Source organism: Camellia sinensis, chromosome 10, assembly GCF_055761805.1.
Source record: "Camellia sinensis isolate YWXY chromosome 10, ASM5576180v1, whole genome shotgun sequence".
Lineage (NCBI taxonomy): Eukaryota > Viridiplantae > Streptophyta > Magnoliopsida > Ericales > Theaceae > Camellia > Camellia sinensis.
The window spans coordinates 183,900,785-183,924,889 of NC_138970.1; the positions used below are offsets into that span (position 1 = coordinate 183,900,785).

The 24,105-nt window shown below is 43.2% G+C and overlaps 2 protein-coding genes across 3 annotated transcripts; one reads left to right on the forward strand and one right to left on the reverse strand.

Annotated features, from left to right (window-relative positions):
- Positions 1-11,431: 11,431 nt before the first annotated feature.
- On the reverse strand, positions 11,432-11,878 carry LOC114320515 (uncharacterized). The gene has a single exon (XM_028267586.2). It carries the CDS (start codon positions 11,876-11,878, stop codon positions 11,432-11,434), a length of 447 nt encoding a protein of 148 aa, XP_028123387.2.
- Positions 11,879-14,613: 2,735 nt separating this feature from the next.
- Positions 14,614-23,805, forward strand: HYD1 (C-8,7 sterol isomerase). 2 transcript variants are annotated; one of them, XM_028260024.2, is made up of 4 exons: positions 14,614-14,992; positions 22,849-22,995; positions 23,094-23,202; positions 23,361-23,805. In XM_028260024.2, exons 1-4 carry the CDS (start codon positions 14,818-14,820, stop codon positions 23,623-23,625), a joined length of 696 nt encoding a protein of 231 aa, XP_028115825.2. In that variant the 5' UTR covers positions 14,614-14,817; the 3' UTR covers positions 23,626-23,805. The 2 variants fall into 2 exon arrangements, with proteins under 2 accessions (XP_028115825.2, XP_082749229.1); XM_082893103.1 differs by having other exon boundaries at positions 14,645-15,112.
- Positions 23,806-24,105: the final 300 nt, after the last annotated feature.

Below are 24,105 nucleotides of genomic sequence, written 5' to 3' on the forward strand. Positions count from 1 at the left end.
CCATGGCGAAGTGCTAGGCTTGATGAACTTCTTATCCAGCAGTTCTTGCAGTTGCACTTTCAATTCTTTCAGTTTAGTTGGAGCCATTCGGTAAGGAGCTTTAGATACTGGCTGCGTTCCCGGAATCACATCAACGGTAAATTCAATCTCTTTGTCAGTCAAATCCCCTGGCAGATTATCTGGAAAAACATCTAGGAATTCTCTGACTATAGGAATACTATTCATGTTAGCATTATCATTAGTAGATACAGTCAATACAGAACACAGATATCCCTTACACCCATTTCTAATCAATTTAACAGCTTTCACAGATGTAATCAAATACGGAGGAGGTACTACTCACAACCCCATTAAACACAAATTTGGGTAAACCCGGTGGACGAAAAACTACTTGTTTCATTACACAGTCTATGGTAGCATGGTATTTCGCTAACCAGTCCATTCCCAATATTACGTCAAAATAATCAATGTTCAGAGGCAGTAAGTCAATAAACAAATGTGCATCTCCAACAATAATTTCACAAGTGGGGTACATATATGCACAGGTCATAGATTCCCTAATGGGTGATGATACAGCTAACAGATAATTCATGGGTTCTAATGGTCTATTCAGTATTCGTGAAAAAGCATGCGACACATACGAATGCGTAGACCCCAAATCAATCAGTACATAAGCATTTTGAGTACAAATAGAGAGAATACCGGACATAACGGTCTCGGTATTCTGCACGTCTCCCGGTACTAGGGCGAACACTCGGCCTTGCCTCATGGGCTCTTTCCCGGTAGCTTTTGGGTTCGGTTTTGGTGCAACAGTTGATGCTGCCACACTTGGTGCAGCTTTACTATTGGCTTGTGGAGCAGAGGGGCCGTCTTTAACCATGTAGCCCACCTTGCCACACCTGTAGCAGGCTCTAGATATTTTATAACAGAACCCTTTGTGCTTCTTGCCACACTCAGAACAGGGTGGTATGAAACCACTTCCTTGGCTGGGGCTAGTTGTTGACCCCGTATTCTGTTTCTTGTTCAATGGGTTATGCTTGCCTTTCTTGAATTTAAAATCCTACCTTTTACCACGCCATTCAGACGCTGGTGTTTCAGTTTTCAGTGCCTCGATGTTCGATTCAGCCATCAAGGCTCGGTCAAGAACATTTACATAGTTCGGTAGCTTCAAAACATTAATTCTGTCGAGTATTGCAACATTAAGGCCGCCTTCAAACTTCCTGACCTTCTTATAATCAGTGTCCACCATATATGGTGCATAACGGGCAAGTTCAGTAAACTTTGTCTCATATTCAGCCACCGACATGGTGCCTTGTTTCAGTTGTTCAAACTCAGTCACCTTTCTATCCCTAATACACTGAGGGAAATACTTCTCGAAGAAGGCTCCTTTGAATTGAGCCCAAGTCATAACAGTATTTTCATTACAGATAAGCATCCACTACTTTCTAGCTTCTTCCTGCAGAGTAAAGGTCGCCAATAGCACTTTATGTTCTTTAGAGCACGGAAAAACCTCAAACAATTTTTCAGTCTCAAGAACCCATGCTTCAACCTTTAACGGTTCAAGGTCTCCCTGAAAGGATGGCGGTTTCATTTTGCTGAACTTGTGGGTGAGAGCAATTATGTCCCCATCATTAACATTAGCATTCTGTTCCGGCTGTACCGGAGAAGGAGGTAGGGGCTGTTGATTCTGTTGTTGGTCCAGTCTTTCGGTTATTAATTCCATCATTCTTTCCAGTCTTGCCATTCTTGCCTCAGAGGATGAGGATTCAGATTCATTTGCAGTTCTCGCATTATCCATTTCACTATAGGCAGTTATAACAGTTATTAACATAGGCAGTCGTTCATTTAAACAGATTAACACATTAGCATATATTCAGTCATGTCATAGCCACACACTTATCATGCTCATGTAATGCCCTAATCGCTTTTCTAGGACATCCTATAGCTCATTTGGACACGTGTGTGCGGTATAACTAATGGTAAGTATCGCTCTGATACCACTCTGTCACGACCCAAACCCGCCCCTATGGGTTTAGTACCATAACCGACCAGTAATCCGAGATTACCCAAGGCCTGTTTAACAATAATACAGTAATATAGAGTACAGGGGCTGACGGAAGCCAATACAGTCAATAAACAATGTCCAATGAGCTGTGACAGTCTGTATGCAAAAAGATTTTTCATTCAAATATATATATATATATATACAATCAGACAAAATAGTATGTACATATATACAATCATTTAGTTCACGGACCTAATCCCTATTAAACAGTACAGTACAGTCTACAAAACGGTTACAGAGACAAAAGGGGGAACTACAACACCCCTAAGCCATAACTTGACAGGCTCGGAACCTCGCTTTCAGGCACATAGGTTGGCTCGACAAAACTGGAGTTTACCCCGACGCTCCTAGCTGCGGTCTGGTGCCTGTACACCTACATATATATATATGAGCAGTGAGCTAAAGCCCAGTGAATAACACAATGCGTAAAGGGGTTAAGAATGAATGTCCTTATAGTAATGAAAGCAGTTCATTAAATCAGTATTTCAGTTGTTCAGTCAGTACAGTCATATATGGTACATCCATTAGCATAACAGTACAGTAAACAGTAGATCTTGAAAGACCGAACAGTAAATGATGGCCATCAATCAGTAACAGTAGTGGTTCCAACAAGGGAACCGACAGAGATCTCTGTAACAGTAAACAGTAAACAGTAGTTGCTAAGGATGCCACAGTACAGTTCAGAATATAGGACATACATTCATTCAATCAACAGTATTAGTTCAGGAAGCAGTACAGTTCAATTGTTTAGAAGATAATCATTTTGAACATATCTTTACACAGTTGTTACTCACAGAGTTCTGGGCTATGGTAAAGCTAGAGCGCGTCCCCAGTTGCCAACCCTACACAGTTTACAGGTTGAACACACACTAAGCTACGCAGTCGAGAAAGATAATAACTTAATCCCTAATTTGCCTCGGTGTGTCCTACATCTATATCCTCATTAAGATGCCTTAAACTAGGCCTAAGAATGCTTAGAATGAGATGAGGATGCAAAAATGCACTTGAAAAAGCATTTTCAAACTTTTCAGAAAACAGGGGTCACGCTCGAGCGTAGGTTACTCCGCTCGAGCGGATATGCAGACAAAGGTTTCCACTCGAGCGTAGACTTACCCGCTCGAGCGTTCTGCAAAACAGTCAAAAGTGCTGGATAGGCGAAAATCACGCTCGATTGGGCGCTCGACACCCGCTTGAGCATGAGACACAAAGTCCCGTTCGAGCGTCAATTATTCCGCTTGAGCGGACTTCAAAACAGAGCAAAATGCTGGGAGCACGATTTCCACGCTCGAGCGCCAGTCACCCCGCTCGAGCGTGAGTCCAAATTCTGGAAATTCCAGATTTGCACCTCAAGCTCAAAACCAAGTTTTAAACCATAAATTTCGATCCTCTTGGGCCAATTTTCCAGAAAACACATCAAAACTCATACTTTAACATGATTCAAAGCTCAATTTGTAAAATCAAGGTCCAAGGGTGTTTCAAATAAATCCAATTCAAACCAATTTCCATGAATATGAGAAACATGCAAACATGCATGAATCTAACCAATTCAAAGCTTTAAATACAAGCTCAAATGAGCTAACTCTTACAAAAAAATGATGAATTCATGGTCTAATGTAAAATTATGAACATGCATGTGGCAAATTTATGAAGACCAAGCTCTAAAATGCAAGAGTATACCATGCATGCAATAATTAAGCTTCAATTCAACACTTTTGAACCAATTCGTGACTTAACCCTTCAATTGGACATGAACCATGCAGGAATCAACTTAAACACAATAATGAGGGGTTGAATTTCCTTGCCTAGTTTTTCAATTACAAGAGTAGAAGTTCAATTAGGCAAATCTCCTACAAGTTCTCCAAGTCTCCAAGCTAGACTCTCACTTGAACTCAATTCCCTCACTCTTACCCTCTAGGTCGGTTGTGTGCAAGAAATGGGAGAAGAAATGTTTTGTTTACATGTATACAAGCCTCCAAGTATGTTGCCTAAGTGATCCACTAGAGATGGCAAGGTTGTAATTAAGCCAACTATTGCAATTCAACTCATTTTAATCCAAATTAATCATACTAAATCACCTTTTAATTAAATATGCTATAAAATCCTATAAATTCTAACTAATACAGAACATTAATCGATTCCTGGTTCGGCCGCCGATAAGGCCTTCAATTTGCAGTTTAAACACAAAAAAAAAAAATATGAACAGATAGTCAAACAAATAGAAATGTATTTAAACAGATACAGTTAATCAATCAGTTTCAGATTTCAGTCGGTCAGTTCAGTATTTCAACCAGTTCCATTACTTATCATAATCAGTCTCAGTTTAGCAGTAATCGGTAGTTAATCAGTAAACAATGACGAGGGTTGTTACAATATCTTAGGTTGTTATATTCTTTCTCATAACAAAGACCACAGCACGTATTACTTGCGTGCTCGCTTGTTTGATTGCCATTTGGTTACTGGGTTGCCCGATTCAGATAAGCACAACGATGATTTCTTACAAGTTGGTGGAAACTGGGAGTTCCCCGCCGGAACTGAGTTTCAGTCTGAGAGGATGCCCCAGAAAGACGGCTACCCAGGTTCGGGCCTCTCCTTCTAATGCCTTTTGTATTTCTTACTTTATTTTGGATGTTGCTCTAATGGATCACTTCTTTTTTACAAAGGCCTCTCGTTTCCAACGAAGACCGAACCGAGAGAATGCTGAAGCCATAAAAGCGACCCTGAGGTATAAAAAGAGATCTGCACCCGAGTTATTAGAATACCAGTCTACTTACCGTTTCACTATTCCAAAGAAGGCGAGGCTCGCTGCTGCCCTTCTGGACTCTGATACCGAGACCGACACGTCTCTCACTCATTTGGTCACGAACCGTTGCAGGAGTCAAGGTGCACTTTCTAAGAGAGCGCCCTCCCCTGCCCCCAGTTTCGCAGGGGGCGGGTTTGTGGCAAAGAGAAGAGTATTGGTGGATTTAGAGGCGGAGGCTTTCGGAGCCTCTGATGTTTTGGAAACCCCTCCGGAAAGGACCGAGGCGAAGAGCCTAATGGAAGTGAAGATGGAGGTGGGAGCTTCTGGGACCTCTGCGACTGCTGCCGAGCCCTCAGCTTCGGTCGCTGTGCGAGCAAAAAAGAAAAGAAGAGAGGCTGGCAAAGCAGTGGTGGGGAAAGCTTCTGAGGATCCTGCTGAGGATGAGACTTTTGAGAAATGGGAGCCGCCAATGTCGCATAAAGGCAGGCCCATTTCCACTTCTGATTCAGTTGTTGCTTCATAAGATTTTGCCTTTGATTTGACTAAGTTTTTGTTGATGCCGGTTGACATGGCCGACCATAATAGGCCCCGTGATATTCCTATCCTGAAGGGGACCCTTCAGATGATGACCGCTGTAAGTGTTTCCTCATTTTACTTGTCTTTATCGTTGCGTTGTTGTCTCCTTTTCTCTTAGTTCTTCGTTGTCCTTTGCAGTGTATCCAGAGAATGCATCTGTCTATTACCCGTGCTGAAGAACTAGAAAGGGCGGTGCTGGAGGCCGCAATGAACGCTGAGAGACTGACGGTAAGCTTGGAGACAGAGAAGGAAGGACGCCGAACCGCGGAGAGGGAAGCATTTCGGTTGAACAAGATTATTGCTTCAGCTGAAAAATCGAAGGAGGCTGCTATTGGGACACAGGCTCAACTCGAGGGGAATGTGGCCGAACTGGAAGCCGTTATTGCCGTGATGGCTGCCGAGCGCTCTGCTTTGGAGGCCAAGCATTGGCAACAAGGCTGGGATGAAGCTGGGGCGGCGTATAAGGAGGAAGTGCTAGTATTGTGAGACAAGCTCTTTCTAAAGGGTTGGATGAGTGCTTTGGCTGCTGCGCTGGTTCTTGCAGGCTCTTCCCTGTTTTAGGATGTTCCCGTTCCTTCGAGATCCTTGGGTTCGAATACTGTTTCCACCCCTGTTGTTCTTCCAGCCGAAGTTTCCCCAGAAACTGATTCTGCAAACAAGACCTAGGGCAGTAATGCTGCCGCTGAAACGGTGGATGTTGAAGGGATTGAAACCCTGGAGACCGAAGCCACGGGAGATGTGGTTAAGGAGGCTTCTACTTCTCAGGAAGTTGGAGCTGCCTCTACTTTTCGTCCCCCAGACGGCCTGGACGAAATTGTTGATGCTGCTCTTGAGTTTCCCTCTGTTACTGAAAGTTGATGTTGAAAGGATTTGAACTTTTTTACTTTTCTGTTTTGATGTATCGTGGCTCGGTCTCTAGGACGAGCCTTCTTTCTGCACTTGCCAAGACAATTTTTCTTTTCTCTTTTCTTTTCTTTACTGTTGGTTATGAGGCCATCTGTGCTTTTTGTTGAATGATAGAAATTTCTCTTTGAACTTATAGTCTGATGTTGTTTGGCTTTTATGTCTGAATGTTTTCTATACTGCCTACCCCCGGCCGAGCACTGTTGGGACCTCGGGGTCGAATAGATGCTCGGTCTGGTTTTGTACTGCTTTTAAATAGATGCTCTGTCTGATTCTGTACTGCTTGTCCCCGGCCAAGCATTGTTGGGGCCTTGGGGCCGAACTGATGCTTGGTGTGGCTTTGTACTGTTTGTCCCGGCCGAGCACTGTTGGGACCTCGGGGCCGAACTGATGCTCGGTGTGGCTTTGTACTGTTTGCCCCCGGCCGAGCACTGTTGGGACCTCGGGCCAAACTGATGCTCGGTGTGGCTTTGTACTGTTTGCCCCCGGCCGAGCACTGTTGGGACCTCGGGGCCGAACTGATGCTCGGTGTGGCTAACGGATATGTGGTATGGCTGTGCTTGAGTTTGTAAGTGTATCTTATTTAGGTCCAGGTTGGTTTTAAAAGAAAACAATTGTTTGCCCCCACCTGGAGCTAAGTAAGATTGGTACTGAAGATTGTGCTCTTAGATAGAACTGCTTAAGTCTGTTGCAACTTTGATAGCGCAGATGCGTTTGAATTAGATAAAGGCATGAAGATGTGTCTTACTCAGGTCCAGGTTGGTTTGAAAAACAATTGTTTACCCCCACCTGGAGTTGAGTAAGACTAATCTTGGGAGTTTGCTCCTGACAGAGCTTGGTCACGCTTGTTCCAACTCTGTTTGTTTAAATCAGTACTGAAGTGTTGACGTGTTGGTACATAAGGAATTCTGTGGATTCAAAGACATTTACTTAAGATATGTTAGTGTGGTTTCCACCAAGCAATTTCACTTGGCTATAGTCCAATTTAGTTGCCAAACATTATTCCACCAAGCAATTCCACTTAGCATGTTTGAGTGCTAACCAAATTTAAATTCCGTCCAGTCATTCTGAAACTAAGTCCATTTGGGTTAAGACCAAAGTTAACTCCGTTTGATAAACATCAAAGCTAAATCCATTTGGTGAGGACCAAAGCTAATTCCGTTTGATAATCATCAAAGCTAATTCCTTTTGGTAAGAACCAAAGCTAATTCCGTTTGATAAGCATCAAAGCTAATTCCGTTTGGTAAGAACCAAAGCTAATTCCGTTTGGTAAGAACCAAAGCTAATTCCGTTTGGTAAACATCAAAACTATTTCCGTTTGGTAAGAACCAAAGCTAATTACAAGAATTTGATAAATTTGAGAGAAGTGAGAAAGCATTTGCATTGGTCAACAGATAAATGCCTTTACATTTTGATAGAGAGGGTGGGGGACAATTCTATTGATAGTATTTCTTGAGATTTGTTACGCTCCAGGGCCGAGGTATAGCTCTGCCATTAAGATCCTCTATGTAGTAGGCTCCATTTCCAATGACAACTGTGACTTTGTAGGGACTTTCCCAGTTAGGCCCAAGTTTGCCCTCGCCAGGTACCTTTTTGTGATCCATAACTTTCCTCAAGACCAGTTCTCCTGGTGTAAATTGCCTTGGGAAAACTTTTTGGTTGAAACTCTTGATAAGCTGCTGTTGATACGCTACAAGTCTAATCAGTGCTGCTTTTCTTCGGTCCTCTGCCATATCTAGTGCTTATGCAATAGCTTCTTCATTACTGGTGCTCTTAAACAATTTAGACCGACGGGTTGGGAGGCCGACTTCGAGTGGGATGACGGCCTCCATTCCGTAAGTTAGTGAGTAATGTTTTCCCCCGTTGATCGCCGTGCTATGGTTCGGTATGCCCATAGCACGTGGATAACTCTTCAACCCATTTTCCTTTGGCATGCTCAAGCCGTTTCTTTACTCCGTTGATGATGGTTTTGTTTGAGGCTTCTGCCTGTCCATTGCTTTACGGGTACCCTGGAGAAGAGTTCTTATACTCGATCCTGAGGTCGGCACATAACTTTCTGAAGATCTTACCATCAAACTGTGTTCCATTGTCCGTAATCAGTACCCGCGGGATACCAAAACGCACCACCACATTTCTCAGAACAAACCGTTTCGTATCTGCCTTTTTGATATTTGCCAATGCCTCGACTTCAACCCATTTAGTAAAATAGTCAGTTGCTGCAATGAAGAATCGCCTGTTCCCAATGCCTCACGCCAATGGTCCGACAATATCCAAACCCCATTGGGCAAAGGGCCATGGGCTAGTGTGTGGGGTGAGAGTTTTGGTTGGCTGATGAATGAATGGAGCAAACCTCTGACATTTATCACACTTCTGTATGTACTGCTGAGCATCTTGTTGCATCCGTGGCCACCAATACCCGTGAGTGAGGGCTCGATGCGCCAGCGACCTTCCGCTAACGTGGCATCCACAAATCCCATCGTGAATTTCGTAGAGAACATTCTCGACCAGATTTGGATGCACACATAGAAGATAACGGCCAAGATAGGAGCGTCTGTACAGCTTCCCAGATGGTGAGATCCAAAACCGAGCTGACTTGTGTTTGACTTTGTTGGCTTCTTTTTTGTCTTCGGGGAGAGTACCAGATTTTAGAAAAGCAAGTATTAGATCCATCCAGCTCGGTTCTGGCACGAACTCAACCCAAACTTTTCTGGCATCTTTGGTATCCACTGATGAGCCGAGACAAGCCAAAGCATCAGTATGGCCATTTTTGTCCCGACTAATTCGTTCCACTCGTATGGATTGAAACTTTTTGAGTAATTCTTTGGCCTTGCCTGCGTACATGGCCATTCTTTCATCCCATGTTTCGTAGACCCCAGAAAGCTGGTTTACCTCTAATTGTGAATCGCTGAAAACAAGAAGTTGTTCTGCACTGAAGTGTTCGGCACTGCATAAGCCAGCCAACAACGCTTCGTACTCTGCCTCGTTGTTCGAAGCCTTCCAACCGAGCCTGAGGGCCTGTTCTTAGATAAATCCTTCTGGTGAGATAAGTACTACTCCTGCCCCCGAACCTCGGTTATTAGACGACCCGTCAACATAGAGCTGCCAGATGTTTCCGATGAAGAGTTTCCAGGCTTCCGAAGCGCAGGGCTTTCCTTGTTCGTTGATGCGTGGCACCTGTGCCGAACTTGGGTTCCCTGGTTCGGTACTCTGGGTGGGAACAAATTCTACGACGAAATCTGCTAAGATCTAGGCCTTAATTGCTGTCTTGGGTTGATACCGAATGTCAAACTCGCCAAGTTCTACTGCCCATTTTGCTGTTCTGCCAGAGAAATCGGCTCGGTTAAATACAGATCTGAGGGGGAATTCAGTGAGGACATTGATGGTATGCCCCTGGAAGTAATGTTGTAACTTCCTCGATGAGATAAGCAGCGCGTAAGCTAACTTTTCCAATGGTAGATACCGTGTGTCGACATCTAGTAAAGTCTTGCTAACGTAGTATACAGGTATCTGTTCCTTGTTAACCTCTCGAATTAATACTGCGCTTATGACATGATCTGAGACAGCTAGATAGAGGTACAGCTCCTCTCCTGGCTCTGGAGTAGACAGAAGGGGAGGTGTATTGAGGTATTTTTTGAGACTTTCCAGTGCTTCGGTGTACTCGGAACTCCATTCAAATGCTGCTATTTTCTTCAAAAGCTGGAAGAAGGGCTTCATCCGATCTAAAGATTTGCTGATGAACCGATTCAGTGCGGCCGCCATTCCAGCCAATTTTTGCAGCTCCTTAGCCTTTGTTGGTACTTCAAGATCTTATATTACTTTTATTTGGCTCGGATTCGCCTCAATTCCTCTGTGAGTGACCATATATCCCAAGAACTTCCCTGTTCCTACCCCGAAAGCGCATTTCGAGGCATTGAGGCGAAGCTGATGGTTTTTTAAGATGTCGAAAACTTCTCTCAAGTCTATAAGATGGTCTGTAGCGAACGTGCTCTTGACTACCATATCATCTATATAAGTTTCCATGGCTTTTTCCAGTTGGTCCTTGAATATCTGAGTGACTATCCGCTGGTAGGTCGCCCCGGCGTTCTTGAGGCCGAACGGCATCACTCTGTAGCAGTAAGTTCCTCTCGGAGTGATAAATGCTGTCTTTTCTTGATCCGGACCGAACAGTGGTATCTGATGATAACCGCTATAAGCGTCCAGAAAACTCATGCGCTCATGCCCTGCTGTTGAGTCTACTAGTTGATCAATGCGAGGCAGAGGAAAACTATCTTTAGGGCAGGCTTTGTTCAAGCAAATGAAGTCAACGCAAACTCTCCATTTTCCGTTCTTCTTCTTGACTACAACTGTGTTAGACAACCATTGTGGGTACTGAACTTCCCTGATTGCTCCTGAAGCCAGGAGTTTTTCGACTTCGGCAATTACTGCTTCGGTGTGCTCGACTGAGGATCTTCAACTTTTTTGCACAATGGGCCGAGCTGAAGGGTTGATGTTGAGCTTATGGCAAGCAAATTCTAGGTCTAACCCTGGAGTATCATATGCTGACCATGCGAATACCTCGATATTTTGCCTTAGCAGTTCCAGTAGCTGAAGTTTCTCATCAGCGTCTAGCGAGGTACCGATAAGGAAGTACTTTTCTGGGTCATCCTCTTTTACCAAGACTTTCTCCAAATCCTCTGCCATCTTTTCCTCTGGGTTTCCCCTACATCTTCCAAGACTGGCTGTTCGGCCACTTCTACCGTCTGTACCCGATTATAGAGCTGTTTTGCCTTTAATGCTGCCATGAAGCAATGTTTGGACGCAACTTGATCCCCTGAGATCTGCTCTACTCCGTGTTCCGTTGGAAAACGGATGAGCTGGTGGTAGGTTGAAGGGACTGCCTCCATTTGATGAATCCATGAGCGGCCAAGTATGACGTTGTAAGGGGATGGTATATTAATAACCAAGAACTCTATCTAGAGGGTTTTTGTTCCCGCTACGACTGGCAACACTATTCTGCCAAGCGGCCATTCTGGCTATGAATTGAAACCGACCAACGGGGTTGCCGCTAGGGTGAGGTGCTGCTCGGAAAGACCAAGCTTTCTGAACAAATCATAATACAATATGTCTGCTGCATTGCCTTGATCTACTAGGACTCGTTTTACGTCAAATCATTTTCCAATTCCCATAGTTATAATCAGTGCATCAGTATGTGGGTGTTGTATGCCTTCTAAATCGTTACTAGTAAATGAAGCAGTGCACAATGGGGATTTGGGTACTGTATGTACCTTTTTCGATGCAGGCTGCACTGACATGACCCTCTGAATTTGTGCAGCCTTAGCGATCTCTTCTTTTAATGCCTCATTAGATTCCTGAGTCGCTGTCCCGTGGATCACATTTATTATCAACTGAGGTGGGTGCTCAACATTCGGTTCTGGTGGCAGGTTCCCCAGTTCGGCCACTTCCTTATCCTGATCAATGTAATCCCTTAGGTGCCCGGCTGCCACTAGGTCTTCCAAGTATTGCTTCAGTGCCCTGCAGTTCTGAGTCATGTGCCCTATGTCTTGGTGGTAGGTGCATCTGAGCTTCTGATTGCGCCGAGTTGGATCTCCCAACATTTTTGGCGGCCAAACAAAGAAGGGCTCTCTCTTGATCTTTTTTAGGATTCGATAGATTGGCTCTTTGAATACAGTCACAACGGCTTCGTGGGATTTGGACTTATCCACTTTATTCACTGCAATCCGTCGGTGTTCTCCTCGATCTGTTCTCTTCTTGTGCCGAGCTGTTTGTTCTACTGATGCTACCTCGATGGGGATCTGATCATCTTCGAGGCGAGCGTACTGCTCAATCCTGGCACGCAAATCTTTCAAAGCTATGGCCGGGCGCTTGGTAAGTGATTGTCTCAACTTACTTTACGGGCGCAGACCATGTTTGAAGGACATAACGGCCATCTATTCGCTGCACACATTTTCCTCCAGGTCATTGTACTCTTTCCAGTACCTCCTGCCATAATTGCGCAACGTTTCCTCCTGCTCCTTTCGGAGATCGAACAGTGTATCCGGCTCTTTCGGGATCTTAGTGTTGGAGACGAACCTGGCTAGGAACTCTTCAGAGAGCTACTTCCAGCCATGGATCGATCCAGCGGGGAGATAATCGAACCATCGAAGTCTGGTTTCTCCCAAGTTGGATGGGAAGACTTTACACATCAGTGCCTCATCTTGGTTCCATAGGGACATCATCTGTCTATAATGGCTAATATGTGTCAGCGGGTCCGACTTCCCGTCGTATGAAGTGAACTTTGGTGGGGTGAATTTCTTTGGAGGTCTCATGGTCTCAATCTCCGGGGAGAATGGCGAAGAGACGAGCCTGTCCAGCGCTCGGTGTTCTCTCTGGTGAACAGTACGGTCCAGGTGATCCCGATGTTGTTCGTTCTGCCTATTGCCAATCAACCAAGTACGAAGGTCCTGAGGAGGGTATTCAGTCTGTTGGCTAACTGTCTTCTGCCTCTTGGCCCTTCTTCGGCGTGACCCACGGGTGTGACTGCTTGCTGCCTCACTCTGTACTGGGATAGGCTGGCTTTGTTGCCCAGACTCATTCCTGGGGAACTTCTTCACTGGTGGCTCTCTGGATGAGCTCCTCCGTCGCAAACGAGAGGGCTCCGCTTTCGTCTTCTTTTCCATCGGATCGCCCAACACCCTCTTAAGTTGGGCTTTCAACTCCTGTATCTCCATCCCCATGGAGTCTATGATTCGATCTCTATAATCCTTTTCCAGAAGAAAGTTATGAGAAGAACCTCCAGTGAAGGGTAATCGATGCTTGACGGATTCAGGGGTTCGATTATTGTTTCCAGTTTGTTCCTCCGAGACTGTTGGGAGTGCCAAACCTTTGTCCTTCGTTTTCTCCGTCTGTAGAGTATGTGTCGAAGGCAGAATGTCCTCAATCCCCATCGCCAGAACTGAGTGTAAAGCTTAGAGATGACATGATCCACGTTCACCGCACCAATTGTGCGTACCGGATTCTACACTAGATGAAAGTGGATCGGGGCTCCGCACTCGGTTGGACTATCCAGGGACTGAGGTTCTTGCCACAAGAAGCACCGTTAGAGCTACCTCGCCGAGGTTGGCCGGATAACCCCTCTGGTGTGGGAATTAGTGATCGGAGAGAGAATGTATATTGAGTTGAGCTTGTAGTTTTACTTGGAATCGTTCAGTTACCTTTAATGTGAAGTTCATGTTGTATATATAGTGTTCCTTGCTTGCTTTGCAAGGTGGGTTCATGGAGTTTGGATGCTGCCAGGTGTCCTTTTAGCATTGCTCAAGGTGGGGGACCACCTGGTAGTTGTCATTGAATGCATATACTCATTGTAGTCATGCTGATAACAAACCACATTCCTTTGATTCAACAACTTCCGTGATTCTAGGTGTGGGGGACCAGTTGAGGTGGCAACTTGCACATTCACACATTCACAACTTCTACGTTTCCTTGCGAGGTTTCCTCAGCTCGGTACCGCTGTGCCTCAGCTCGGCATCATTATGTCTCGTCTCGGCTTTTTACAGGATCATTCATGGAGATGGGCTAATCCATTCGGATATCTTTGTATGGGCTCGGCCCATTTTCTGCTCGGTCCATAGGTTCAGTCTCGCAGCTCGGCCTAGCCCAGCACCACTACTGGACTAGTCTTTCCACTGCGGGTTGGGCCTAAGTGCTTGAGGACCTGGGTGGACTGTTGATCATGAAGTTGGGTTCAATTGGTTTGTCCATATACTCATCCAGCCCACTTAAATTCAGACTTCAGTGAATTGGGCCGGCCCAAGGCTTGGACCCGACCCATTTCACATTTAGCCCCTTCAATAATAATTATCCATCAAATGCAACGAGCGTAAACCTTTGACATTACGATGAATTACAGTTTTGTTAGAAGGAAGTATCAAACTTGAACAGATCTTGAGCTCAAAACCCTGAGTCCGCCACTGATGGTGCTGGAATGGAAATAATAGACCTTTATTTATTTATGTGTAAAACCTAGAATAGACGTGACCCTGTTTAATAGAATTTTTTTAAAGTTAAAAATTAATTAAAAAGTAAAAGTTAAATAAATTATTTGTGCTTAAAAATTTATAAATAAAAATTATACTAAACAGCCTCACATAAATTCTAAAATTAAAATAAATTAGAATCACCTTACACACACTCCCATAGTTCCCCCCCCCCCCCCCCCCCCCAAAAAAAAAACCTCCCGTAATCTACAGAGAAGGTGGAAACCCCCCCCCCCCCCCCAAAAAAAAAAAAACCTCCCGTAGTCTACAGAGAAGGTGGGAAAACGTTGTTCCAATTTTCAATTATTATTATTTTTAATTCACACAACACAACACGACACGGTACGAGGGAAAGCAATTAGCGAGCGAGGAGCCTCCTTTTGTTTTGTTTGGTTTGTTTTTGACTTTATTTGATTGTTGCCTTCCTGGCGTCTCAGGGTATCTTTTTTTTCAGATTTGTGGGTTGAGGGAGGGAGGGAGGGAGGGAGGGATTAGAGATTTGATTAGGTCGAAACAGCAAAATGGAGGGTGGAGAAGAAACATGGCAGAGTGAGGTTCAGCGTCAGCCTCACCCGTACGTTCCCAAGGATTTGAATTTGGCTGGTTTCGTCCCAGGCTTCCTTTCTCAGTCAACCATTCTCACCGTTTTTGGCTTCTCTTCTCTCCTCGTTTTTTCCCTCGTCTGGTTCCTCTCTGGTATTTCTTTCTTTCTTTTCACTACTACTACTACTACTATTTGTTACTCTTCTTCTTTTACCCATTTTACCCTCTGTTTGGATCGTTGGAATTTATGGACGACAAAGAAACACAATAAAGGTAACTGTTCATTCACATTTCTCTCCCATTTTTTCTCCCTTCTCCACAAATCTACTCAAATCCAATCCAAGATCCCAACACAGCCTTACTAAACCTTTATCTGCTCAATCAAAAGCTTTGAAATCATTGTGTTTTTATCATTTTTTTTTGGTTTTGGAGAAGATTGTAAGTACGTGATGCCCCTCAATCCATGACCGAAAGTAAACACCATAAGAAGATTAGGAGGTAGCCGCTCGAAAAAAAAAAAAGAAAAAAAAGAAAAAAAGGAGGTTAAAGTTGTGCACTTTTTGTGTGTTCTCTTTTTGCTTAGAAGTTGGGATAAAAAAAAGCGTACTTTCCTTGATTTTTAATGATTGGCTTTTGGTACATTACCCGCCCAACTCAAACATTTGTCCTTTGGTATCTCTCAACTTTCTCACTGCTTGCCATTCTGCAATATAAAGTTTGTTACTAATAACCAATGAACTTTTGGAAATTGTTACCCATGGCTTGAAGGGTTGGTTGCAGATTCCATGGATCTAGTCCAAACAGTGCATTTGTTAGTTGGGAAAACCAAAATTGAAAAAAATTATCAAGATTGCCTAGCACCCATAGATCTTCTATGATTCTCTTGGAAACAAACTCCCTCCCCAACACAGAAAAAGATTTGTTTTTGTTTGTAAGCAGATGTTATGCATTTACTTTTGTAACTCTGAATTAACTTTCCCTTACCGTAAATATGTGAGAAATTTCTTGAAATCAAATCTGTCTACTTTTCCCCTCCGTTTTGCCTTGCAGAATAAAAGTCCTTTTAAGATTGTTCTTGGTTTACCCCTCTCACTATCCTATGGACCTTATCCCATTATCTTTTGATGCCCGTCCCCCACCTGAATCTACTGAATCTTCTGGCAAACACATTCATGATTTATATGCTTTCATTAAGAGAAAAACTGTCATGGGTAATGAAAATTACAAACTTGATACTGATGTACATTGTTATGTGAATTACACTAACCTCCCTTGACATGTTGTGGGTTTTTTGCAGTGGCCAACAGTTAATAGGTTATGCAAGTATGTGTGGGTTTTTGCGGTGAACTCTCAATCTAGAACGCTAAAAACGTGTCCAAAATCTTGTAATTCAAGTTCTCAGATCAAGAAGACATGAGTTTCAAAGCCTATGAAAGAGTTGTAGAAATCTAGGCTTGCATATGTCTTTCAGAGTTGCTGAATTTGTGTGCTTCTATGAAAAGAAGTCCAAGGCCAACTATATATTAGGTTATTAGAAAATGAAATTTTGGCAGACACTTGCACATTTGCTTCAGTGTAGCTTGCTTTATCTCTGCTAAAAAAGGCTTCAAGCGCCCTTTCAAGTAGAGCTTTCATGATCTTTGCAGACAGGGTCTCCTTTTGAACTACTTCTGGTGCGCTTCGGGTGAAGCTTGCAAGATCTCTATATGCCGCTCATCAGAGTGCTTGAGTGGACCTCTTCAATGTTGGTTGTTTTTGCCCTGTTTCAAAACCATTGTTCACCAAGTAAAAATATAGGAACAACTAAGATGCATTTTGAAACCTTGTGTGTCCCAAGTCTAATGCAAGTGTTCATGCAAGGATAACTTTGTACTTGATCAACGAAGCCTTGCATAAATTGTGAACCAATCTTCAAACTGCAATTCACTAAATTGGAATCAAACCTAGCTACCGCCTAACTTGAACACAATGTTAGATAGCTTGATATACATTGTTGACTCCATTTCCTAATAACTTAGACTTTTGGGAAAATTGGTAACTTAACACGGTATCAAAGCTTTGGAGAGAGGTTTCGGATTCAGGTCTCTCCATTAGCATTTGGTATTATGTCCCCGTTTGGTTTCTTCTTCTCTATTTGGTTGTTTGCTTCTCTTTCTATTTGTCTCTCCACGTGCAAAACGGGTTGCACGTGAGGGTGGGTGTTAGATAGCTTGATATACATTATTGAGCCCATTTCCTAACAACTTAGGCTTTGGGGAAAATTGGTAACTTAAACACACAATACATCAACTCAAGGTTTTGTCAAAAATGGGTGTTGTCAGCCTAGTCTATATTCTGTAACTTATCTGAACCTCTATGTCCAGGGCTTCAGGTTGCAAGTTACACCAGCGAGGTTACACCAACCTGTCTAATATTGATGTAGACTTGCATGAGCTAAGTGCCATAGGCCGACAAGTTTGTTAGAGAAAGACATTGTCACTTCTCTCTTCTGGTTGGGCTAATATGGAACTTGCTGCCCTCATCCTTTGTGGTCCCACCTGGCTAGCACTCTAGTCGGTAAGCTTAATACCCCAAGGGTCTCTTGAAGTTGTTGATTGTTTGATGTTTATGTCACATTGTTGACGTCAATCTAGTTCTTAGAGTTCTATTTGCACTGCCATGGACCTTGCACATAACATAGAATTATTGTTGTGGTTTGGAGAGCCCCAAATCACGTTTGCTATGTATCTCTTTTGTTACCTTTCATTTGTGCTCAAGTCAATGGCCAAGTGTCACGTACCGACTCATTAGGGATGCAAGTTCTACACCAAGCATCTTGCAAGCACATTAGTTTGTGAGCGGCAAGGCAGGCAGGGTAGATCCTTATCACATCTCCTGGGTTGGTCCTTGGGCATAATGTACGGGGGTATGCAGTACCACTCGTGGAGTCGGCTTCTCATGAGGATGACAAGCGCCCAATCCGTGACAAGTGGTATCAGAGCCAGCCTAGGAGCGCTGTGATGGGGACGGTGTTAGAATAAATGTTGTATTCTGTTTTCTATTTTTCCGAATTAGAGGCGTGATTGTGTTAGAGCCCTAGTAGAGACATAATTGTATTTTCCTTTTTGGTTTAGGATTTAGGGCTATATAATCTAAGGTCTGATTGTAATCATGGACACAATTGAATATACAAAAATACAGAAATCTTGCTTGGTGTCAGAGCCAAGTTTCGAAACCCTAGCAGCCATTGTTGAAGCTTTTCTGTTTCGTTGAACTCTCAGGTTCAACCTTGTGAATACGCGCGATCCATCCTATTCGAGATTGGGTTCAGTTCATCTGGTCTCTGATCAAATCGATCCTGGTCTCTCTGTCTCTTCTTCAGATCTTCAGTCGAACGCTCTCCGTTGTCTCGCCATCACGATCGTGGTTGATCGCCATCGCGATCGTGGTCGATTGCTCTCTCTGGTTCAGATACTCAAACACACACATCTGGTTCGTGGGTCTGGATCTCTCTCTTGGGTCACGGTTCATCTGCTTCGTCATCTGCGGCTCTGTTTGTCTCTCTGTGTTCGTGTTTTTTTTTTTGACTCTATAGTACTGTTCTTTGGCTCTGTTTGTCACTTGTAAAATTTTATTTACAGTTTGGCTCTTGGTATTTAGTATTATCTTTCAACCTGTTAAGCCTTGCTTTATTATAATGTCGGAAGATAAAATCCAAGCTATTAAATTTAAACTTACAAGTGACAACTACGCTTATTGGTCCAGTGTTATGAGAAATTTTTTTCTTGGTCGAAAAAAGTGGGGATATGTTTCTGGCTCTATTCTCCGTCCATCGGATCCCAAACAAGAAGAATATCTGCTTTCCTATGACACTTGGGATTGTGATAATGCTCAAGTTTTGACCTGGTTCCATAACTCTGTGGATAATCGTATTGGGATGATGTTCTCTAAATATAGCATTGCCAAAGAGGTGTGGGATTACTTGCAAAGTGTTTATCAGCAGTCGAACTTTGCCAAACGGTATGAGTTGGAAATAGCTATTCAGGGAGCTCGTCAGCGGGATCTGTCTATTCAAGATTTCTACATTGAGATGACAGGCCTCTGGGATCAGTTGGCCCTCATGGACCCATCTAGCCTCAAGACACTAGACGTTTATGTTGAGTTTCGAGAGCAAGGTCGTTTAGTGCAGTTCTTAACAGCTTTCTCCCCTCAGTATGAGGCGGTCCGTGGTGGCATCCTTCACCGGTCTCCTCTCCCCTCTGTGGATGCTATTGTTCGCGAGCTCCTCTCCGAAGAAACCCGTCTTAAGACGGCCAGTCAGACTCTATCTCCATCTATCTTCTTGGCTCTTACTCCGTCTCCTCTGCTGTCGAACCCTTAACCTCATCAGCCTCAGACCAATACAAAGCCCAAGAAGGGGCCACTAGCATCTGATGAGTACTTTCTGCCATCAGAAAGGCCATTGGAAGTACAATTGTCTCAAGAAGGGCCGTCAGTCTGCTTAGTTTTCTCAGCCGCTTCAGCCACAGTCCCGAGGTCCTGCTCCGAGTAGTTTTCGCCCTTCTGTTGCTTATACTGCCTCTGCCCCGACTTCTGATCCTGACTTGGCTTCCTTGAGTGCCCAAGTTGCTCAGCTCTAGCATCTCTGGTCCACCTCTCAATCATCTTCATCTGCCTCTGCTCTCACCTCTCTTCATTCAGGTTTGCTTGGGTTCTCTTCAGGTATTTCTTCCTCTGTCTGGCTTTTTGACTTTGGTGCCTCTCATCATATGACTCCTCACCTTTCCTTACTCTAAAATTGTATCCTCCTTCCTTTTCCTATTACTATCAATACTGCATGGGTCTGGTATGTCTATCTTATCTATTGGGTCTGTTTTACCCTCTACTATGTCTACGGTTACTATTCCCTCTGTTCTTTATGTTCCTCAACTGTCTGTTAGCTTGCTTTCTATCAGTCAACTTGATGCTTCTGGTTTTGATGTTATCTTTTCTTCTTCTATCTGTTGTGTGCAGGATCGGGTGTCCAAGAAGCAGATTGGGACCGGCCGTAGAGTTGAAGATCTCTATGTGGTGGAAAGCTTGCATCTTCCTTAGTCTACCTCCCCTGTTGCACTTTCATCTTTTCAGTTAGATTCTCAGTCGAGTCAGTTTTATTTATAGCATTCTCGCTTAGGTCATTTGTTTGTTGATCGCTTGCGATCTTTAGCTTAGTCAGGATTGTTAGGTAAAGTTTCTCCTAGTCAAATTAATGAGTGTCGAGGATGTAAATTTGCTAAAATGACAGCCTTACCTTTTAATAACAGTACTTATATTTCTACTTCCCCTTTTTCTCTTGTATATATTGATGTTTAGGGATCTTCTCTTATTCTCACTAAAGGGGTTCTGCGTATTATGTGTCATTTGTTGATGATTGTACCCGCTATACCTGGGTTTCTCTTATGGCTCATCAATTTGACTTCTACCAGATATATTGTACCTTTCAGTCTATGATCACTACACAGTTTGGGGCCACAATTAAAATCCTTTGGTCTGACTTGGGTGGGGAATACTTTAAAACTGAATTCTGTTAGTATTTGGCCAAATTTGGCACCATTCACCAAACCTCTTGTACTGATACCCCTGCCCAAAATGATCGTGCTGAGCGTAAACACCGTCATCTCCTTGAGACAGCTCGATCTCTTCTTCTCTCTGCCTCTGTTCCAGTATCACTCTGGGGTGAGGCAGTTCTTACCGCTGCTTTCCTCTTTAATCGCATGCCGACTCCCTTAATCGTGCTGGTCTTACTGATACTAAGGTTTCTGATACACCTATTGAGCTTAATGTGAAGCTTAACTCTACTGATGGTGTTTCTCTAGATGATCCCACTTTATATCGCGAGCTTGTGGGTTGTTTAGTTTATCTGACTGTCACTCGCCCTGATCTTGCTTATGTCGTTCATGTGGTTAGTCAGTTCGTTTCTGCTCCTCGCTCTACCCATTAGGCTGCTTTGGTTCGCATTCTTCGTTATCTCCGAGGTATCATTTTTCAGGGCTTATTGTTGTCCTCTACTTTCTCTTTGGACTTGGTGGCCAAGTTGACTCTGATTGGGCTGGGGATGTTACTGATTACAAATCTACGTCTGGTTTCTGTATGTTTCTTGGAGATTCTTTGATCTCTTGGAAAAGTAAGAAACAATCAGTCGTTGCTCACTCTACTGCCGAAACTGAGTATCGTGCTATGGCTTATGCCACTGCTGAGATTGTTTGGCTTCATTGTCTCTTGTCTGATTTGGGTGTCTCTCAATCCTCCCCGACCGCTCTCTATTGTGACAACCGCAGTGCTGTTTAGATTGCCCACAATACTGTCTTTCATGAGCGGACGAAACATGTTGAGATTGATTGTCACTTTGTTCGCTAGTATTTGCAGTTTGCCTCTATCTCGCTTCCTTTCATCTCTTCGGCTTTGCAACTTGCAGATTTCTTCACCAAGACTCACACTACAATCCGGTTTCAGTTTCTTCTTAGCAAACTCTCAGTTTTTTCTGTTAAAACACCTTGAGTTTGAACGGGGGTGTTAGAATAGATGTTGTATTCTATTTTCTATTTTTTCGAATTAGAGGCGTGATTGTGTTAGAGTCCTAGTAGAGACATAATTGTATTTTCTTTTTTGGTTTAGGATTTAAGGCTATATAATCTAATGTCTGATTGTAATCATCGACACAATTGAATATACAGAAATACATAAATCTTACAGACGGTACGTAGGACTTCCACTAAGCACCTTTATTGTAAGGTCCGCACCAAGGGTGGTGTTCGCGAGGAGCGGGTTTCCTGTGGGTAAGGGAACGGACAAGCATGGAGGCAGGCAGGGTAATGTCCCCCTGACGAGGACGTCAGGGACTGGCGGTGGTAGCATGTCACGTACCGACTTATTAGGGATGCAAGTTCTACATCAAGCACCTTACAAGCGCATTAGTTTGTTAGCGGCAAGGCAGGCAGGATAGATTCCTATCACATCTCCTGGGTTGGTCTTTAGGCATAATGCACGAGGGTATGTAGTATCACTTGTGGAGCCGGCTTCTCGGAAGGATGACAAGCACCTAGTCCGTGACAAGTAGCATCAGTGCCAGCCTAGGGGCACTGTGATGGGGATGGTACGTGGGACTTACACCAAGCACCTTTATTGTGGGGTCCGCGCAGGGCGGGTTTCCCATGGGTAGGGGAACGGACAAGCATGGAGGCAGGCAGGGTAATGTCTCCCTGACGAGGGTGTCAGGAACTGGCGGTGGTAGCATGTCACTTACCTACTCATTAGGAATACGAGTTTTACACCAAGCATCTTGCAAGCGCATTAGTTTTTGAGCGGCAAGGTAGGTAGGGTAAATCCCTATCGCATCTCTTGGGTTGGTCCTTGGGCATAATGCACGGAGGTGTGCAGTACCACTCGTGGAACTGGCTTCTTGGGAGGATGACAAGCGCCCAGTCTGTGACACAAGGCATCCCTATCAGCCTCCTGGTGTGGGTTCATGAGGTGATGGCATGTTTCACGGTGATGCAGCCACATGCTTGATGTTTCAGAATGTGGATTCTCATTAGTTTTGTGATAATAGAACTTGTGGATTTTTTTGTTGTTTGTTTTTTGGTACTTTGTTTTTGATGCAACCACAAAATAAAAGTTAGTAAATTTTTGATAAGCTGAATGATATGACGAGGAATTGAGGACAAGAATATATTTGGTAGCAAGTGACTGGGGGTTTTATATAGTATAATATTTTTTATTCAAAAACTTTAAACTCTGAGTGGCATGTGTTTTTATGTGTACTGGCTTTTATAGGAATTTTTTATGATTGATGATAATTTCACTGTTGTGTTAAAAACTAATTATTGCTCTCAATGCTCATCATGCTTGAGCTATGATGCATGATGTTTTCTAACATTTGTTTTTCTATATGGTGGTGTTTGTGGTTATTTTACTTTCAAGTTTGTCTTCAGGCAACTAAGAATGTTATTGGAGTTGTTGAAATCATTTTAGTATTTTTTTCCTGGTGCTAGGACGGTTGCCAAAACTACAGAAGACTGATAGATTGCTTATGTGCTGGTGGCTTTTCACGGGCCTGACCCATATGATCCTTGAGGGTTATTTTGTTTTCTCTCCGGAATTTTACAAGGATAAGACTGCCTGTTACCTGGCAGAAGTTTGTGAGTTATTATTTTTATTTTTTATTTTTTGACTTGGAACTGTTGATCACTTTACAACATTAAGGTGTTTGATGGTGTTTGTGAATTAAAATTGGTAGGGAAAGAATACAGCAAAGGTGATTCAAGATATGCAGCAAGGGATTCTGGAGTTGTCGCTGTTGAAGGAATAACTGCTGTTTTAGAGGGCCCAGCTTGCCTTCTAGCAGTGTAAGTTGTAAAGTTAGATTACCATTTAACTTTATAATGCCACATGAATTAATAAGATTCATTCAGATCATGTTAGCCTCGAATGGACATGTGTGAATACATTCTCATCTCCTCCATGGCACAATCTTATAGTAGCACGATTGGTTGGTTCCTTGCAGGTATGCTATTGCCACAAGAAAGTCATACAGCTACATTCTTCAAGTGGTCATTTCTCTTGGGCAGCTCTATGGAACTGCTGTATATTACATAACTTCTTACTTGGAAGGGGATAACTTTGCCGCAAGCTTATATTACTATTATGCCTATTTCATCATTGCAAATGCTTCTTGGGTTGTAATACCAACACTAATAGTTATAAGGTGCTGGAAGAAGATATGTGCAGCATTCCAGGTCCAAGATAAAACGAAGACCAAAATTCGCTAAGGAGGAATTTCGACTGCCATTTCAAAATTTGGATTTCATTGAATAGGGAAGATTTTTGGATAATTTGAGATTGCCTAATTACTTGTGTTGATTTTATGTTTTTTGTTTGATTTTTTCCCCATTGGGGAATCCATTGACATCAACTTTTATCATGGAAACCAGTATTTTTTTCACCTGAAATTTATTTTTTAAATTGGTGTATGACTAATTTCATTAGTGATGCTAATTTTTTTTTTAAAAAAAAATAAAAAAATAAAATAATGAATGATCACAATGATGTTTCATCCTTGGTTTTGTTTGGTGGGTCAAGTGTTTCTACTCTTGGAGTGCAATGATAGGAGGCTTCCAAGAAATGCCGCTAAGTATTACTTCACCCTTTTTGTCATGTTATGCTTGATGGGGAAGTTGCATATTTGAGAGATACTAATTAGTAGCTCTGGGAAATTAAGGTAAACTTGGACTCTGCATATTTCATTTCAT

Bases quoted from the DNA above. Each gene is read 5' to 3' on its own strand.
- LOC114320515 (XM_028267586.2), bottom strand. From the start codon at position 11,878: ATGTTGGGAGATCCAACTCGGCGCAATCAGAAGCTCAGATGCACCTAC.
- HYD1 (XM_082893103.1), top strand. From the start codon at position 14,818: ATGGAGGGTGGAGAAGAAACATGGCAGAGTGAGGTTCAGCGTCAGCCT. The intron at 15,113-22,848 runs GTAACTGTTCAT...TCCTGGTGCTAG, and splicing joins GACAAAGAAACACAATAAAG to GACGGTTGCCAAAACTACAG. The intron at 22,996-23,093 runs GTGAGTTATTAT...TAAAATTGGTAG, and splicing joins CTGTTACCTGGCAGAAGTTT to GGAAAGAATACAGCAAAGGT.